This window comes from Littorina saxatilis, linkage group LG12 (genome assembly GCF_037325665.1).
Source record: "Littorina saxatilis isolate snail1 linkage group LG12, US_GU_Lsax_2.0, whole genome shotgun sequence".
Lineage (NCBI taxonomy): Eukaryota > Metazoa > Mollusca > Gastropoda > Littorinimorpha > Littorinidae > Littorina > Littorina saxatilis.
Window position 1 is genome coordinate 16,964,481 of NC_090256.1, and position 18,521 is coordinate 16,983,001.

At 42.1% G+C, this 18,521-nt stretch overlaps 1 protein-coding gene across 2 annotated transcripts in view; it reads right to left on the reverse strand.

Moving 5' to 3' along the window:
• LOC138981382 (uncharacterized) overlaps positions 1-18,521 on the reverse strand; it is a 101,498-nt gene that overhangs the window by 18,187 nt on the left and 64,790 nt on the right. Inside the window, exons 11-15 of one of the 2 annotated variants that reach the window (XM_070354282.1) lie at positions 13,053-13,169; positions 12,300-12,441; positions 6,651-6,780; positions 3,147-3,262; positions 1,293-1,388 (exon numbers count right to left, since the gene is read on the reverse strand). In XM_070354282.1, the coding sequence (XP_070210383.1) occupies positions 1,293-1,388; positions 3,147-3,262; positions 6,651-6,780; positions 12,300-12,441; positions 13,053-13,169 (601 nt within the window). Of the gene's footprint in view, positions 1-1,292; positions 1,389-3,146; positions 3,263-4,152; positions 4,208-6,650; positions 6,781-12,299; positions 12,442-13,052; positions 13,170-18,521 lie in introns of those variants that run through there. The other variant, XM_070354283.1, reaches the window with a different exon arrangement.

Below are 18,521 nucleotides of genomic sequence, written 5' to 3' on the forward strand. Positions count from 1 at the left end.
CACCAGGTTCGGCGAGCTGCTCGGTGATTAGCAGTCAGGGTTGTTCCTTGGACTGGACGCCTTGCACGCAAGCCAAAGTTGTGTAAGCGGTTTCGGTTCGTCTGACCACTAACAACAGTGTTGATGGTAGCTTGTAGACGTTGCCTAATTTTGTTTGCCGTAGCCATTCTTTGTTGCATGGCCTGCCTCTGAATGAAGCGATCCTCTCTTTGTGTGGTGACTCTGGGCCGACCAGAACGTTGTCGCTCCTGGACTCTTCCAGTTGCTTGGAATCTCTGTTTTAGTCTGATGATGACAGAGGGAGCCACTGCAAGCCTCTGGGCCACTTGCCTGGCAGCAACACCGTCTTGTAGCCATCTTATTGCCCTTCCTATATCCAAATCGCTCAGTTTTCTTCGTGGGGGCATGTTGCTACTGTGCATAATTGTGTCAGCGTGTCAACCTTTAAACACAAGCTGGTGAGCGATGTTCATAGCCAGGACCCTGTTGCAGCACGTGCATCACAACCTTTTGCCCTGGCATGCGTTCCGCAAATTTCATGGGGCTATAATAAACACCCTTTTTCTTCCAAAATGCAGAAGCTTTTGAGAAGTCCCACAAAGGGAAATAACTCTGCCTGCCAAACAATATTCTAAGTCAAGACTCATTGTTCATTTGTTAATTCAAACACATTAATCTTTTAATTATTATGTCGATGTTTAATTTTTTGGCAATTTTTTATAATTAGATCCGTTTTGTCAACCGATCCTTAACTTTTTTTGAAGAGTGTATCTCGCAGCATTCGTGCCTTCTTCGTCGCCATCTTGAAGAAGCTCATAGCGCTTTGCCTCGTTATGAGCCCGTTGCATAGACCAATCCAGAGCGAATTTTGCTCTGAGCGGTCGGTGTGATTCAGAGCAACGCATGGATGGTTTTGAAGCCAGCGCCGCTACCGACTGAGCTATTTCCCCTCTGGGCCCAAAACAATAAAATACTTGACTTGATTTGACTTTCAAAAATTGTCAATGACACGAACGCTTTCCTGTCTAGGGATTGCTCTGAACCTAGCTGTAACTGCTGTATTTAGATCACTGATGATCTTCTGTAGTCTCCAGTCATGAAGAACACTACTGGCTGACGAGATTATCTGTTCTCCCTTGCGCACTCTCCAGTCACGAAGAGCACTATATTGGCTGACGCGATTATCTTTTTTTCCTTGATCCATTGTTTGATTGATTTACTGCTTAATCGATGGACTGATTGCTTGATTGCTTGATAGATAATTGCTTGATAGATAATTGCTTGATAAATACCCGCGGAACAGGTGGCAGGTCTGTAGTCCCCAAGCTTGTTCTTCTCGTTCTGTGTCACCTGTAGAAACTTCTTCTGAAGCTGATCCACCTCCATTCCTGTCAACACAATATACACCCTGACAACCACACAGACAGTGACTGGAGTTATACAATATGCACCCTGACAACCACACAGACAGTGACTGGAGTTATACAACATACACCCTGACAACCACACAGACAGTGACTGGAGTTATACACTATACACCCTGACAACCACACAGACAGTGACTGGAGTTATACAATATACACCCTGACAACCACACACACAATGATTGGAGTCAAACAATATACACCCTGACAACCACACACACAATGATTGGAGTTATACAATATACACCATGACAACAACACAGAAAATGATTGGAGTTATACAATATACACCCTGACAACCACACACACAATCATTGGAGTTATGCAATATACACCCTGACAACCACACAGACAGTGACTGGAGTTATACAATATACACCCTGACAACCACACAGACAGTTACTGGAGTTATACAATATACACTCTGACAACCACACAGACAATGACTGGAGTTATACAATATACACCCTGACAACCACACAGACAATGACTGGAGTTATACAATATACACCCTGACAACCACACAGAGAGTGACTGGAGTTATACAATATACACACTGACAACCACACAATGACTGGAGTTATACAATATACACCCTGACAACCACACAGACAGTGACTTGAGTTGTACAATATACACCCTGACAACTACGCAGACACGGACTGGAGTTATACAATATACCCCTTGACAACCACACAATGACTGGAGTTATACAATATACACCCTGACAATCACACAATGACTGGAGTTATACAATATACACCCTGACAACCACGCAGACACAGACTGGAGTTATACAATATGCCCCTTGACAACCACACAGACAATGACTGGAATTATACAATACACATAGACGAGGGCACCACTAAAGTCTAAACGAACCCAGGAAATAGACGAGGGCACCACTAAAGTCTGTGCGAACCCAGGAAATAGTCGAGGGCACCACTAAAGTCTGAACAAACCCAGAAAATAGACGAGGGCACCACTAAAGTCTGTACGAACCCAGGAAATAGTCGAGGGCACCACTAAAGTCTGAACAAACCCAGGAATTAGACGAGGGCACCACTGAAGTCTGAACGAACCCAGGAAATAGACGAGGGCACCACTAAAGTCTGAACAAACCAAGGGAATAGACGAGGGCACCACTAAAGTCTGAACGAACCCAGGGAATAGACGAGGGCACCACTAAAGTATAAACGAACCCAGGAAATAGACGAGGGCACCACTAAAGTCTGAACGAACCCAGGAATTAGTCTAGGGAACCACTAAAGTCTGAACAAACCCAGGAAATAGACGAGGGCACCACTGAAGTCTAAACAAACCCAGGAAATAGACGAGGGCACCACTGAAGTCTAAACAAACCCAGGAAATAGACGAGGGCACCACTAAAGTCTGAACAAATCCAGGGAATAGACGAGGGCACCACTAAAGTCTAAACGAACCCAGGAAATAGACGAGGGCACCACTAAAGTCTGAACGAACCCAGGAATTAGTCGAGGGAACCACTAAAGTCTGAACAAACCCAGGAAATAGACGAGGGCACCATTGAAGTCTAAACAAACCCAGGAAATAGACGAGGGCACCACTAAAGTCTGAACGAACCCAGGGAATAGACGAGGGTACTACTAAAGCCTGAACGAACCAAAGAAATAGTCGAGGGCACCACTAAAGTCTGAACAAACCCAGGGAATAGATGAGGGCACCACTAAAGTCTGAACGAACCCAGGAAATAGACGAGGACGCCACTGCATCCGTCAGGATCATGGCCGGTCCAGTCTATGGCCAGGTTGTAGGTCTTCGTGCCGATTGCCGCGGCAATCTTCTCTATCACAGCTGACCTGCACACACATTGCATTGTATTTCATTTGGTTGTCATGGCGATCTTCTCTATCACAGCTGACCTGCACACACATTGCATTGTATTTCATTTGGTTGTCATGGCGATCTTCTCTATCACAGCTGACCTGCACACACATTGCATTTTATTTCATTTGGTTGTCATGGCGATCTTCTCTATCACAGCTGACCTGCACACACATTGCATTGTATTTCATTTGGTTGTCATGGCGATCTTCTCTATCACAGCTGACCTGCACACACATTGCATTTTATTTTATTTGGTTGTCATGGCGATCTTCTCTATCACAGCTGACCTGCACACACATTGCATTTTATTTTATTTGGTTGTCATGGCGATCTTCTCTATCACAGCTGACCTGCACACACATTGCATTTTATTTTATTTAGTTGTCATGGTGATCTTCTCTATCACAGCTGACCTGCACACACATTGCATTTTATTTTATTTAGTTGTCATGGTGATCTTCTCTATCACAGCTGACCTGCACACACATTGCATTTTATTTTATTTGGTTGTCATGGCGATCTTCCCTATCACAGCTGACCTGCACACACATTGCATTTTATTTTATTTGGTTGTCATGGCGATCTTCTCTATCACAGCTGACCTGCACACACATTGCATTGTATTTTCTTTGGTTGTCATGGCGATCTTCTCTATCACAGCTGACCTGCACACACATTGCATTTTATTTTATTTGGTTGTCATGGCGATCTTCTCTATCACAGCTGACCTGCACACACATTGCATTTTATTTCATTTGGTTGTCATGGCGATCTTCTCTATCACAGCTGACCTGCACACACATTGCATTTTATTTTATTTGGTTGTCATGGCGATCTTCTCTATCACAGCTGATCTGCACACACATTGCATTGTATTTTATTTGGTTGTCATGGCGATCTTCTCTATCACAGCTGACCTGCACACACATTGCATTTTATGTTATTTAGTTGTCATGGCAATCTTCTCTATGATAGCTGACCTGCACACACATTTCATTTCATTTCAGTTGGTTGTCATGGTGATCTTCTGTATCACAGCTGACATGCACACATATTACATTTTATTTCATTTGGTTGTCATGGCGATCTTCTGTGTCACAACTGACATGCACACATATTACATTTTATTTCATTTGGTTGTCATGGTGATCTTCTGTATCACAGCTGACATGCACACAAATTACATTTTATTTAATTTGGTTGTTACAGCGTTTAATACGTTTATACATTCCTGTATATCAAATGATGCATGGAGGTTATCTAATGCTGAGGGAAAAGAGTTTTCCTGGTCAAGGAACTCTGACTGGGTGGCTAGAAAAATTGATTATATTTTTTATAAGTGATGGAATTGTAAACAATTGTCAAGAATGTAATATGTTTTCGGTTCCATATTCCGATCACAGATGCGTCTATACAGTGATACAGTGCTCAGAGGTTGCCAGAGGTCCTGGGTTTTGGAAGTTTAAGAATGAGTTATTACATGATCTGCAATATGTATAATTTATGAATGCGGCTATAGATGAGTTTATGCGTGAGCAAGAACAAACGGATGTACAGTTAAAATGGGAATTGTTGAAGAGACAAATACGAGATGAGAGTATAAAATATAGTAAAAGTAAAGCAATGAAAAGAACAAATGATAAATTAAGTTTATATACAGAATTAAACAATTTGTGATTTGAACCTAAATCATGAACCTTTTAATGAATTATGGCAGGAAAGACGACACAAGGTTCGTTTACAAGTAGAAATACATGAACAGATTAGAACAAAAAGTGCCATGATTAGATCACGAATAAAATGGATTGCAGAAGGGGAAAAAAATACGAATTTTTTTCTTAATTTAGAAAAGAGTAGAGGGAATTCGAAGGTTATGAGTGTTTTGACCACACTAAGACGGAAATGTACTAACGGGCCAAAAACGCATTTTGGAAGCTCAGAGAGAGCATTTTTTGAAATGTTATAAGAAAAAAGTTCTGAAAGAAGGTCTTTTTGGAAGAGTTGATACGTTTATTGAGGGAGATGAAGTACCTCAATTAAATGATGTAGAGAGAGATAGTTGTGAAGGACTAATTACAGTAGAAGAAGCGGCTAGAGCCTTGGTGACATTAAATAACGGCTCGGCACCAGGATTAGACGGATTAACGGTGGAATTTTATAAATGTTTTTGGGTTAAATTGAAATATGTTATTGTGAATTCGTATAATTATGCATTTCAGAAAGGGAACCTATCATATTCTCAATCCGCAGGAGTAATAACCTTAATACACAAAGGAACAGAACTCCCAAGAGAAAATTTGAATAATTGGAGGCCAATCACGTTAACAAATGCTGACTATAAAGTGTTGGCTAAATATTTAGCATTAAGAATGCAAAGTGTAGTTGACAGCATTATACAGCCTGACCAGGTTGCTTTTTTAAAGGGGCGGGACATAGCGTCCCTACTGAGAATGGTTGATGATGTGGTATACAGTGCTCAACAAAATGATATACCTGGAGCCATGCTAGCGCTTGCTGTTGATTTTAAGAAAGCTTTTGATTCGATATCGCAAGAGTACATGACGTATGTGTTTTCCAAGTTTGGGGTTGGCAACGAATTTGTCAGATTGGTAGAGATACTTATGAAAGAAAGCTGGAGCTGCATTGGATACGGTGGGTGGCTTGGCGAAGAAATTAGGATAGAAAGCGGGATTTGACAGGGATGCTGTTTTTCTCCTTTGACCTTCATACTCGGTATTGAATTATTAGCCATTAAAATGAGAGGGAAAAACGGAGTTCATGGTATACCAATCAACAAAAGTGAAGATATTTATGCATTGTTGAAAATAGCGCTATATGCGGATGACGTGACACATATTACATTTTATTTCATTTGGTTGTCATGGTGATCTTCTGTATCACAGCTGACATGCACATATATTACATTTTATTTCATTTGGTTGTCATGGTGATCTTCTGTATCACAGCTGTCATGCACACATATTACATTTTATTTCATTTGGTTGTCATGGTGATCTTCTGTATCACAGCTGTCCTGCGCACACATTTCAGGTGAGTCAAAAGGATTGTGTGATACGAACTCGGACTATCCGTTTCAACGCCAGAAAATACTAACCACCGCAACATTTAACAAGGTAATGAAAGGAAGGTCTATTTTGAGAATTACTCTTGGCAGGGTGGCGGGCAAGATGTCCACAGGATGTCCGTACAGGCCAGGCGGGGAGGACAGAGAGACAGACAGAGAGACAGACAGAGAGACAGACAGACAGTCAGACAAAGACCGACACAAACAGACCGACAGACAGTTAGTCAGACAGACAGACAGACAGACAGACAGACAGACAGACAGAGATAACTGACTTGTTCAGAGGGCTGGGAGTCCGTATCGTCATGTGCAAGGTGTCAGTCTGAGTGGTTGGCAGTATGTCGGCACAGGCCAGGCGGGGATCATCTCTGTTCTTCTTGTGAACCACGAAGGACCGACCGACCACTGCAACCAGTCACACGTCACATTATACGTCAGATGACAGGTCACATGATACGTCACATAATACGTCACAGTCATGATGATAGTGATAGGACCGACCGACCACTGCAACCAGTCACACGTCACATTATACGTCATATAATACGGCAAAATGGTGGACAGGTTCACTAGCATCTTTCTGTCAGTCAGACACTTGTTATGGCAAAATGGTGAACAGGTTCACTAACATCTTTCTGTCAGTCAGACACTTGTTATGGCAAAATGGTGAACAGGTTCACTAACATCTTTCTGTCAGTCAGACACTTGTTATGGCAAAATGGTGAACAGGTTCACTAACATCTTTCTGTCAGTCAGACACTTGGTATGGCAAAATGGTGAACAGGTTCACTAACATATTTCTGTCAGTCAGACACTTGTTATGGCAAAATGGTGAACAGGTTCATAAACATATTTCTGTCAGTCAGACACTTGGTATGGCAAAATGATGAACAGGTTCATAAACATATTTCTGTCAGTCAAACACTTATTGTGGCAAAATGATGAACAGGTTCACTAACATCTTTCTGTCAGTCAGACACTTGTTATGGCAAAATGGTGAACAGGTTCACTAACATCTTTCTGTCAGTCAGACACTTGGTATGGCAAAATGGTGAACAGGTTCACTAACATCTTTCTGTCAGTCAGACACTTGTTATGGCAAAATGGTGAACAGGTTCACTAACATATTTCTGTCAGTCAGACACTTATTGTGGCAAAATGGTGAACAGGTTCACTAACATCTTTCTGTCAGTCAGACACTTGTTATGGCAAAATGGTGAACAGGTTCACTAACATCTTTCTGTCAGTCAGACACTTGTTATGGCAAAATGGTGAACAGGTTCACTAACATCTTTCTGTCAGTCAGACACTTGTTATGGCAAAATGGTGAACAGGTTCACTAACATCTTTCTGTCAGTCAGACACTTGGTATGGCAAAATGGTGAACAGGTTCACTAACATCTTTCTGTCAGTCAGACACTTGTTATGGCAAAATGGTGAACAGGTTCATAAACATATTTCTGTCAGTCAGACACTTGGTATGGCAAAATGATGAACAGGTTCATAAACATATTTCTGTCAGTCAAACACTTATTGTGGCAAAATGATGAACAGGTTCACTAACATCTTTCTGTCAGTCAGACACTTGTTATGGCAAAATGGTGAACAGGTTCACTAACATCTTTCTGTCAGTCAGACACTTGGTATGGCAAAATGGTGAACAGGTTCATAAACATCTTTCTGTCAGTCAAACACTTGTTATGGCAAAATGGTGAACAGGTTCATAAACATCTTTCTGTCAGTCAGACACTTGTTATGGCAAAATGGTGAACAGGTTCATAAACATATTTCTGTCAGTCAGACACTTGGTATGGCAAAATGGTGAACAGGTTCATAAACATCTTTCTGTCAGTCAAACACTTGTTATGGCAAAATGGCGAACAGGTTCACTAGCATATTTCTGTCAGTTAAACACTTGTTATGTCAAAATCGTGAACAGGTTCACTAACATCTTTCTGTCAGTCAGACACTTGTTATGGCAAAATGGCGAACAGGTTCACTAACATCTTTCTGTCAGTCAGACACTTGTTATGGCAAAATCGTGAACAGGTTCACAAACATCTTTCTGTCAGTCAGACACTTCTTGTGGACTAGGTATTCTGAACGAGGGATGTTGCATGCAGACACAGACAGAAAGGCAGACAAACAGGCAGACAGACAGAAAACAAAATACAAAGAGAGAAGCAAACGGACAGGTAGGCAGATGAATGTGAACAATAATTCTGGTACATCGAATCTACTTAAACCTGCGAAATGAAAACAGAGGACACAGGTACACAGAATGAAAAAAAGGACACAGATAGACAGAATGAAAAAAGACACAGATAGACACAATGAAAGAAAGGACACAGATAGACAGAATGAAAGAAAGGACACAGATAGACAGAATGAAAGACAGGACACACATAGACAGAATGAAAGACAGGACATACATAGACAGAATGAAAGACAGGACACACATAGACAGAATGAAAGACAGGACACAGATAGACAGAATGAAAGAAAGGACACACATAGACAGAATGAAAGACAGGACACACATAGACAGAATGAAAGACAGGACACAGACAGACAGAATGAAAGACAGGACACACATAGACAGAATGAAAGACAGGACACAGACAGACAGAATGAAAGACAGGACACAGACAGACAGAATGAATGACAGGACACAGACAGACAGAATGAATGACAGGACACACATAGACAGAATGAAAGACAGGACACACAGAGACAGAATGAAAGACAGGACACAGACAGACAGAATGAATGACAGGACACAGACAGACAGAATGAAAGACAGGACACACATAGACACAATGAAAGAAAGGACACAGATAGACAGAATGAAAGAAAGGACACAGACAGACAGAATGAAAGACAGGACACACATAGACAGAATGAAAGACAGGACATACATAGACAGAATGAAAGACAGGACACAGACAGACAGAATGAAAGAAAGGACACAGATAGACAGAATGAAAGACAGGACACACATAGACAGAATGAAAGACAGGACACACATAGACAGAATGAAAGACAGGACACACATAGACAGAATGAAAGACAGGACACACATAGACAGAATGAAAGACAGGACACACATAGACAGAATGAAAGACAGGACACACATAGACAGAATGAAAGACAGGACACAGACAGACAGAATGAAAGACAGGACACAGACAGACAGAATGAAAGACAGGACACACATAGACAGAATGAAAGACAGGACACACATAGACAGAATGAAAGACAGGACACAGACAGACAGAATGAAAGACAGGACACACACAGACAGAATGAAAGACAGGACACACATAGACAGAATGAAAGACAGGACATACATAGACAGAATGAAAGACAGGACATACATAGACAGAATGAAAGACAGGACACACATAGACAGAATGAAAGACAGGACACAGACAGACAGAATGAAAGACAGGACACACATAGACAGAATGAAAGACAGGACACACATAGACAGAATGAAAGACAGGACACAGACAGACAGAATGAAAGACAGGACACACATAGACAGAATGAAAGACAGGACACAGACAGACAGAATGAAAGACAGGACACAGACAGACAGAATGAAAGACAGGACACACATAGACAGAATGAAAGACAGGACATACATAGACAGAATGAAAGACAGGACACACATAGACAGAATGAAAGACAGGACACACATAGACAGAATGAAAGACAGGACACAGACAGACAGAATGAAAGACAGGACACACATAGACAGAATGAAAGACAGGACATACATAGACAGAATGAAAGACAGGACACACATAGACAGAATGAAAGACAGGACACACATAGACAGAATGAAAGACAGGACATACATAGACAGAATGAAAGACAGGACACAGACAGACAGAATGAAAGACAGGACACACATAGACAGAATGAAAGACAGGACACACATAGACAGAATGAAAGACAGGACACACATAGACAGAATGAAAGACAGGACACAGACAGACAGAATGAAAGACAGGACACAGACAGACAGAATGAAAGACAGGACACACATAGACAGAATGAAAGACAGGACACAGACAGACAGAATGAAAGACAGGACACAGATAGACAGAATGAAAGAAAGGACACACATAGACAGAATGAAAGACAGGACACACATAGACAGAATGAAAGACAGGACATACATAGACAGAATGAAAGACAGGACACACATAGACAGAATGAAAGACAGGACACAGATAGACAGAATGAAAGACAGGACACACATAGACAGAATGAAAGACAGGACACACATAGACAGAATGAAAGACAGGACACACATAGACAGAATGAAAGACAGGACACACATAGACAGAATGAAAGACAGGACACAGACAGACAGAATGAAAGACAGGACACACATAGACAGAATGAAAGACAGGACACACATAGACAGAATGAAAGAAAGGACACACATAGACAGAATGAAAGAAAGGACACACATAGACAGAATGAAAGACAGGACACACATAGACAGAATGAAAGACAGGACACACATAGACAGAATGAAAGACAGGACACACATAGACAGAATGAAAGACAGGACACAGATAGACAGAATGAAAGACAGGACACACATAGACAGAATGAAAGACAGGACACAGATAGACAGAATGAAAGAAAGGACACACATAGACAGAATGAAAGACAGGACACACATAGACAGAATGAAAGACAGGACACACATAGACAGAATGAAAGACAGGACACACATAGACAGAATGAAAGACAGGACACACATAGACAGAATGAAAGACAGGACACACATAGACAGAATGAAAGACAGGACACACATAGACAGAATGAAAGACAGGACACACATAGACAGAATGAAAGACAGGACACAGATAGACAGAATGAAAGAAAGGACACAGATAGACAGAATGAAAGACAGGACACACATAGACAGAATGAAAGACAGGACATACATAGACAGAATGAAAGACAGGACACACATAGACAGAATGAAAGACAGGACACACATAGACAGAATGAAAGACAGGACACACATAGACAGAATGAAAGACAGGACACACATAGACAGAATGAAAGACAGGACACACATAGACAGAATGAAAGACAGGACACACATAGACAGAATGAAAGACAGGACATACATAGACAGAATGAAAGACAGGACACACATAGACAGAATGAAAGACAGGACACACATAGACAGAATGAAAGACAGGACACACATAGACAGAATGAAAGACAGGACACACATAGACAGAATGAAAGACAGGACACACATAGACAGAATGAAAGACAGGACACACATAGACAGAATGAAAGACAGGACACACATAGACAGAATGAAAGACAGGACACACATAGACAGAATGAAAGAAAGGACACACACAGACAGAATGAAAGACAGGACACAGACAGACAGAATGAAAGACAGGACACACATAGACAGAATGAAAGACAGGACACACATAGACAGAATGAAAGACAGGACACACATAGACAGAATGAAAGACAGGACACACATAGACAGAATGAAAGAAAGGACACACATAGACAGAATGAAAGAAAGGACACACATAGACAGAATGAAAGACAGGACACACATAGACAGAATGAAAGACAGGACATACATAGACAGAATGAAAGAAAGGACACACATAGACAGAATGAAAGACAGGACACACATAGACAGAATGAAAGACAGGACACACATAGACAGAATGAAAGACAGGACACACATAGACAGAATGAAAGAAAGGACACACATAGACAGAATGAAAGACAGGACACACATAGACAGAATGAAAGAAAGGACACAAGTAGACAGAATGAATGAAGGAGAGCAGAGCAGAAAGGGATGCACGGAATAAAAAGAAATAGAGACCACGACACAAAGCACGCAGACTTACCGCCAAACTGACCGTCGAGAGGTAAAAAGGAGTCAGAAAACACGACGGGTCCACTACCCATGGTGTACGTATCCAGTTTGTTGGACTGGTCACCCAATTCACACCTCAAGGGGTTGGCCGGACTGCACTCAGTGTAGTTGTTCTGAGCACAACACGTTATGACATGTAAACACACTGCACTCAGTGTAGTTGTTCTTACCACTACACGTTATGACATGTAAACACACTGCACTCAGTGTAGTTGTTCTTACCACTACACGTCATGACGTGTAGTTGTTCTGACCACAACACGTTAATTATGACATTTAAACACACTGCACTCAGTGTAGTTGTTCTGACCACAACACAGTATGACATTTAAACACACTGCACTAAGTGTAGTAGTTCTGACCACAACACATTATGACATTTAAACACACTGCACTCATTTAAACACTCTGGATGTCAACAATATATACACACTGGACATCACAACATCCATACACACTGGACATCACAACATCCATACACACTGGACATCACAACATCCATACACACTGGACATAACAACATCCATACACACTGGACATCACAACATCAATACACACTGGACATAACAACATCCATACACACTGGACATCACAACATCAATACACACTGGACATCACAACATATCCATACACATTGGACATCACAATATCCATTCATAGGGTCAAACAGGGTTAATTGTGTACTTCTGAGAAATGACGTCAACGGCGATGACGCAATACTCACTTTGACGTTGACCATGAAAGGATTGTAGTGACCACCAGTGCTGTTGCATCGGCCCTGGTCTGCTGTGGCGTCATCTCCGACCACCTTCTCGTGTACGTGCCAGTTGTGATTCTGGGTCTACCGGAATTAAACAGTTCCAAAAACTTGATATAGAGGCAAGACTCCTAATATGGACCCTCTCCTACTATGGACCACCTCCAGTTTAGACAAACTAACGGTGCTAGAGCGCTCAAAACAACTTCAATCGTCACATTTACCTTCTCTGGATAACTAGCACATGTCAAAACAGTTGCAGAAGCATAAACCCAAAACTCGTTTTTTTTTCTCACTGTAATTAACTTCTGGCAGCGTTCACTGTACATGTACATGGGACGTTTAAAATCGACTAGTTTCTGTCCACAAACACAGCTGTAAACAAACAAACATTGGACGTTTAAAATCGACTAGTTTCTGTCCACAAACACAGCTGTAAACAAACAAATATTGGACGTTTAAAATCGACTAATTTCTGTCCACAAACACAGCAGTAAACAAATAAACATTGGACGTTTAAAATCGACTAGTTTCTGTCCACAAACACAGCAGTAAACAAACAAACATTGCTATGTATGACAGCTAAGACGGCGGGTTTTGACATAGTTTCTGTAGTGTCTTTTAGTGCTTTAAATTCGGTTCTTATCGAACCGAAAAAAATAAATCTGATGCTTATTTGAACTAGTCTGACTCGCACACTAAGCTGCATCATCTTATTTTGAAGTACAATGGGCTGTTTACAATGATTCTTGATGGCCTCTTCGCTATTGTGAATTGTTCTGTATTATAATTATGTTTGCCTAATGTCTTTCAGAGCTAAGTCGCTCTAATGTGGCCTAACGGCAAACTTAAGAGAGAACAACTACCAAGCACAAAATGAAGCTTCTTTACAAGAAAACAAACAGCACGGTTGGCCTAGTGGTAAGGCGTCCGCCCCGTGATCGGGAGGTCGTGGGTTCGAACCCCGGCCGGGTCATACCTAAGACTTTAAAATTGGCAATCTAGTGGCTGCTCCGCCTGGCGTCTGGAATTATGGGGTTAGTGCTAGGACTGGTTGGTCCAGTGTCAGAATAATGTGACTGGGTGGGACACGAAGCCTGTGCTGCGACTTCTGTCTTGTGTGTGGGGCACGTTATATGTCAAAGCAGCACCGCCCTGATATGGCCCTTCGTGGTCGGCTGGGCGTTAAGCAAACAAACAAACAAACAAACAAGAAAACACGCTGGTTACTAGCATGAAACAGAAAGTGGTCCATATTTGGTTCCATGAACCGAAATGGAAAGGCGTGTGTGGGAATATGGACTATCCAACATGGGTTAACCTTACTTTCTTGAAATATGGGTTGAACAATACAATACAATAACTTTATTAATCTCTAAAAGAGAAATTGCATTGCTGAGCTTTTGTGTCCGTAATAATAACATACATAAAACATTCAAAAATAAACATAATCAGCCAGTAGGAACGTGGCTTCGTAGGCCTATATTTTGGTTTTTTTTCCGTTTTGGTAAGGGGCCGAGGTTATTGTGTCAAACTCAGCAGTGAGCTCTTCGTTCAGTGTAGTATCAACGTTACTGGTTGTACATACTGGGCCGACTTGAGTCTTCTTTCTTCATAGAGGGGCAGTCATCCTGCCTCTTGATACATACTGGGCCGACTTGAGTCTCGTTTCTTCATAGAGGGGCAGTCATCCTGCCTCTTGATACATGCTGGGCCGACTTGAGTCTCCTTTCTTCATAGAGGGGCAGTCATCCTGCCTCTTGATACATACTGGGCCGACTTGAGTCTTCTTTCTTCATAGAGGGGCAGTCATCCTGCCTCTTGATACATACTGGGCCGATGTGAGTCTTCTTTCTTCATAGAGGGGCAGTCATCCTGCCTCTTGATACATACTGGGCCGATGTGAGTCTTCTTTCTTCATAGAGGGGCAGTCATCCTGCCTCTTGATACATACTGGGCCGATGTGAGTCTCCTTTCTTCATAGAGGGGCAGTCATCCTGCCTCTTGATACATACTGGGCCGACTTGAGTCTTCTTTTTTCATAGAGGGGCAGTCATCCTGCCTCTTGATACATACTGGGCCGATGTGAGTCTCCTTTCTTCATAGAGGGGCAGTCATCCTGCCTCTTGATACATACTGGGCCGATGTGAGTCTTCTTTCTTCATAGAGGGGCATGGGCCGACTTGAGTCTTCTTTCTTCATAGAGGGGCAGTCATCCTGCCTCTTGATACATGCTGGGCCGATGTGAGTCTCCTTTCTTCATAGAGGGGCAGTCATCCTGCCTCTTGATACATACTGGGCCGACTTGAGTCTCCTTTCGTCATAGAGGGGCAGTCATCCTGCCTCTTGATACATACTGGGCCGACTTGAGTCTCCTTTCTTCATAGAGGGGCAGTCATCCTGCCTCTTGATACATACTGGGCCGACTTGAGTCTCCTTTCGTCATAGAGGGGCAGTCATCCTGCCTCTTGATACATACTGGGCCGACTTGAGTCTCCTTTCTTCATAGAGGGGCAGTCATCCTGCCTCTTGATACATACTGGGCCGACTTGAGTCTCCTTTCTTCATAGAGGGGCAGTCATCCTGCCTCTTGATACATACTGGGCCGACTTGAGTCTCCTTTCTTCATAGAGGGGCAGTCATCCTGCCTCTTGATACATACTGGGCCGACTTGAGTCTCCTTTCGTCATAGAGGGGCAGTCATCCTGCCTCTTGATACATACTGGGCCGACTTGAGTCTCCTTTCTTCATAGAGGGGCAGTCATCCTGCCTCTTGATACATACTGGGCCGACTTGAGTCTTCTTTCTTCATAGAGGGGCAGTCATCCTGCCTCTTGATACATACTGGGCCGACTTGAGTCTCCTTTTTTCATAGAGGGGCAGTCATCCTGCCTCTTGATACATACTGGGCCGACTTGAGTCTCCTTTCTTCATAGAGGGGCAGTCATCCTGCCTCTTGATACATACTGGGCCGACTTGAGTCTTCTTTCTTCGTGGAGTCTCCTAATCCTAACCCCAATCCACCCTCTTGATACACTAATTTGTTTGTAGAGTGTTTGGGAAGATCAAAGATGAGTGCAGCCATTCCGGCTTTCTCCATTAGTTTTAGGTCCGCTTTCATACAGCGAAGAATGCTTCTTGACCATATGTTAAACGGGATCTTATCATGGCTTTCGTTATGTAAAGTAGGCTGTCTTTATTTGATTTGTTTTTCGTTTTGATACTTTGAGGAGACTTAGTGCTTTCTGGGCTTTGCTGACACGGTTATTGGTGTGTAGGCCCCATGTTAGGTTTTGGAGTGAAGATGACACCAAGGAATTTGACTTTTGTTTTTGGCTCTAGGGACCTTATATCCATTATTCTGAAGTCCAAACCAACAACTTGTCCACTTGATGCCAAACCCACACCACTGCTTTTTGAAAATCTTGATGTGTTGTCAACTCTTACTCAAATTGTCAATGATAGCCTGTTATCTGGTGTTTTTCCATCATTGTTCAAAACTGCACTTGTCAAACCACTTCTCAAAAAACCTAGTCTTGATGTCAATATTTTGAAGAATTATCGTCCTGTATCTAATTTATCATTCTTGTCCAAAGTTTTTGAAAAGTAGTTTTGAAGCAGCTGTTGTCACATTTGAACACCCATGATTTGATCTCGCATTCTCAGTCCGCTTATCGCCCTTCTCACTGTACTGAAACAGCCCTACTTAAAGTAATCAGTGAGTGACATTCTGTCTGCTCTGGATGGTGGCGATGTGTCAGTGCTTATCCTACTTGACCTTTCTGCAGCGTTTGACACGATTGACCATGTCACGCTTCTCCATAGACTTCAGACTCTGTACGGCATCTCCGGTCCACCGCTGGCATGGCTAGAGTCCTATCTCATTGGCAGGACTCAGGCTGTGCTTGTCGATGGCCAGATGTCTGCTCCAGCCCCACTTTCTTTCGGCGTTCCTCAAGGTTCAGTACTCGGTCCCATCCTTTTCATCATGTACACTACGCCCCTCTCCACACTGATTCAAAATCATTCTGTTTTAAATCAGTCTTTTGCTGATGACACCCAGCTGTATAAACCCAGTCCCCCTGCAGAGACACATTCCGCCATCCAGACCATTCAGACATGCATCACTGATGTTAAATCTTGTATGGTCGATAACAAACTTAAGTTGAATGATGATAAGACTGAAGTCTTACTGTGCAAAAAGAAGAACACTACATTTCCCTCTCCCCAACCTGTTTCTGTTCAAGTAGGCAACACCGACATTCTTTTCTCACCATCAGCTAGAAACCTTGGATTCACCCTTTCATCTGACATGACCCTTAACAAACATCTATCTTTAGTCTGTAGAGCAGCTTATTTTGAGCTTCGTAAGATCAGCACCATTCGCCACACACTCTCCTCTCAAACAACTAACACTCTTGTCTGTGCCTTTGTTCTTTCTAAACTTGACTACTGCAACTCTCTTCTCTCTGGCTGTCCTCTGTACCTCCTGCATAAACTACAAAAAGTCCAACACTCGGCAGCACGCCTCATTCTCAAAGCACGAAAACGAGATCACGCAACACCACTTCTTCGCACACTGCACTGGTTACCTCTATTCAAGCCCGCATTGACTACAAACTGTCCACCCTCTGCTTTAACTTCTTTTCTGGCTCGTCTCCTGCTTACTTCTCTGAACTCCTCACCGTCTATTCTCCAGCAAGACAACTCCGTGCCTCTTCTGACTGTCGCATCCGTCGCGATATAACCTTGAACGGTTGAAAACAACGTTAAACACCAAAATAAAGAAAGAAAGAATGAAAGACTGTCGCATCCTTACCATTCCACACACCAAAACCAAAACATACGGACAACGCACTTTCACTTTCTGCGCACCCACACAATGGAATTCTCTCCCCTTTCACATCCGCCACTCTCAGTCACCCCAAGCATTCAAACGAGCACTTATAACACACCTCTTCAAGAAATACAACGCCTGATTTTGTTTTCTCAGTCCATCAGTAGGCTACATGTAGTGTATTTGTGGTCTTAGTGATAATGTGATAATGTATATAAACATCTAGGGCTGTTTTCAGTATTGATAACATGTTCTGTTTTTATTCAGCTGGTATTTCCTTGTTTTCACTACCTATTTTATTCATGTTTTTATTACTTAGTTAGTGGAAGAATTTTCTGTAATGTATGTTTAATGGTGTATGTTTTTAATTAAGCGTTGTTGACTATGAATGTAGATGTAAATGCTTGTATAACTGTGTTTTAATTTTAAATGTGTCAAGCGCAAAGAGCATAATTGTAAAGTTATGATGTTGCGCTATATAAATGCTCATTTATTATTGTTATTATATTATGTGTTTTCATGTTGGCGGTACCGGTACATTTGGACTTGTCGTGTATTAAGGTTAACCCTAACCTACTTCCTTGTGAAAACCATACATG